This window comes from Calidris pugnax, unplaced genomic scaffold (genome assembly GCF_001431845.1).
Source record: "Calidris pugnax isolate Ruff unplaced genomic scaffold, ASM143184v1 scaffold8, whole genome shotgun sequence".
NCBI lineage: Eukaryota > Metazoa > Chordata > Aves > Charadriiformes > Scolopacidae > Calidris > Calidris pugnax.
In genome coordinates this window covers 15,795,098-15,797,144 of record NW_015090830.1, presented here as the reverse complement: position 1 = coordinate 15,797,144, position 2,047 = coordinate 15,795,098, and the positions used below count along the sequence as shown (strand labels likewise).

At 51.1% G+C, this 2,047-nt stretch overlaps 1 protein-coding gene across 1 annotated transcript in view; it reads right to left on the bottom strand.

The window, feature by feature from the left end:
- Window positions 1–437, bottom strand: part of CDYL (chromodomain protein, Y-like) — a 104,912-nt gene extending 104,475 nt beyond the window's left edge. Inside the window, exon 1 of the mRNA XM_014940773.1 lies at window positions 84–437. Within this exon, the coding sequence (XP_014796259.1) occupies window positions 84–437 (354 nt within the window). The remainder of the gene's footprint in view (window positions 1–83) is intronic.
- Between the last annotated feature and the right edge of the window lie 1,610 nt (window positions 438–2,047).

Sequence of the window (2,047 nt, the reverse complement as noted above, 5' to 3'; positions counted from 1 at the left end):
CCTCCTTCCCTCCCCAGGAACACTAATCGAGCGCAGAGAGCGCCACACGCAACCACTCCGCCCCGGCTCCAGCCTTCCCCCACCCCGGCACCATCCTCCTCCTCCTCCTCCTCCTCCTCCTCCTCCCGCTTTGATCTCCCATTGTCTGCTCGGCCGGCGGGGCCGCGCCCCGGGGGAGCGCGGAGGGCACGGGGCCCACGCGTGTGCGGGGCTTCCCGCACGCAGATCCCCCCCGCCCCCCCCCGCCCTCGCTCGTCCGGGCCCCTCTTCGTCCCACTTGGCCACCGACTCCCGGCGGTCGCCAGCTCCTCGGCCTCCACCGGCCTTTGCAGGAGCAAGGCTGTAAACCCGCCTGCAGATGTTTCCCCAAAGCGACCTGGTGGAACGCCTTGGCCGGGAGAGAGCAAAGGCCGTTGGAGATTCCACGCAGCAACCATGAAGCCTTCAATGGCCATGGCCAATGGTCCACGTGTGGCTGGTGCCTCCCAACTGGCTGCATCTGCGACACTGGGAAGGCCCCACCGAGGCCTCCTGAGTCAACAAGCGAGTGGCCGGGTTGTTGACTTTCTTAGGCGTACCGATTCGAGTTACACCATGCGACTTCTTATCACCTCATCTGTCACCTGGGGGTGCTTCACAGGAAGTCACGCACATAGAATCATAGAGTCATAGAATCGTCTAGGTTGGAAGAGACCCTTGGGATCATCGAGTCCAACCATCTACCCTACTCTACAAAGTCATCCCCTACACCATGTCCCTTAGCACTGCATGTAAATGGCCCTTAAACACAGCCAGGGATGGTGACTCCACCACCTCCCTGGGCAGCCTGTTCCAATGCCCTATCACTCTTTCGGTGAAAAATTCTTTCCTAATGTTCAATCTAAACCTACCCTGTTGGAGCTTGAAGCCATTCCCTCTCGTTCTGTCACTAATTACCTGTGAGAAGAGACCAGCACCAACCTCTCTACAGTGTCCTACACATAAGGTGCCGTGTAGTAAACCATTAACTCCATGAATTGAAGACATTGCTGTCCAGAGGTAGATGTGATGAGTTACTCCTTCAACAGCAACTTCTGCAAGATGGCGTTTCTGGTCTCAAAAGGGCTGAAGGGTGGGACAAAACCAGTGGTTGGGGCAGGAGAGCTTTACCGTGTGTCCTATCATACCAAGGCTGGTGCTCTGGTGAGTGCTTCTCATTCCGTACCACACCAGGAAGACACACTCTGCCACTGAACAGCACAAGTTAAAGCAGAGTTGATCATGACTGTGTAGTCAACCAACCCATTGGCTCAACAAATTTTTGATCAAGTTCCCTCTTACTTTGAGTTTTTTTGGCCAAAGTCTTTCAAAAGCGTTTCTGGAAAGCCAAGAAACTCCTCAACGTTCTGCTTTGATAAACAAGTTTAGGACCGTTGTCCAGCAGGTACCCAATCAGAAAACATTGACCTGTTTGTGGGCTTGGGATGATTTGTGTAGAAAGAGCTGGATATTCCTTTCTCAGACTTGGTTAACCGGCCCGTTCTTTGTGACAAATACATCATCTCTCCCAGGTCGACATCCTTCTTCTGGATAACTGCAATTCTGGAATTGGACTGCTAGATGTACATCATTTGTGCAGATAAAACATCTAACAATTTTCATACTTTTCATACTTTCCTCATTCTCCTAAGTAGTCTATGAAAAAGTCAGAACAAATCTGTATTTAAACCACATCTTGAGATCTTCAAGAGCTTCATCAAGGCTTCATCTTAGCAGTGAAGAAGGCGGTCATTCAGCAACAGTAACAGGATCATTGCCTCAGAAAGATTGGCCTATGTGTGAAACAGACATGGTTCAGGTCTAGGAATTTGGTCACTGCCTTCTGGAGGTGACCACTTAATCACAGTCCCTAAAATGTAGTCTGGATCCTTTCTGAGCTGTGCTCAGCATACCATTGTTGCTGTAGCCACCCTTTGAAGGACAATCGTTTAAAGTAATTGGTACTCATGTTTTAGCAAAGAGATGGCAGCAGTTGTTGCTGAAGGTGTGACTTTGCTTGCAAGGCATA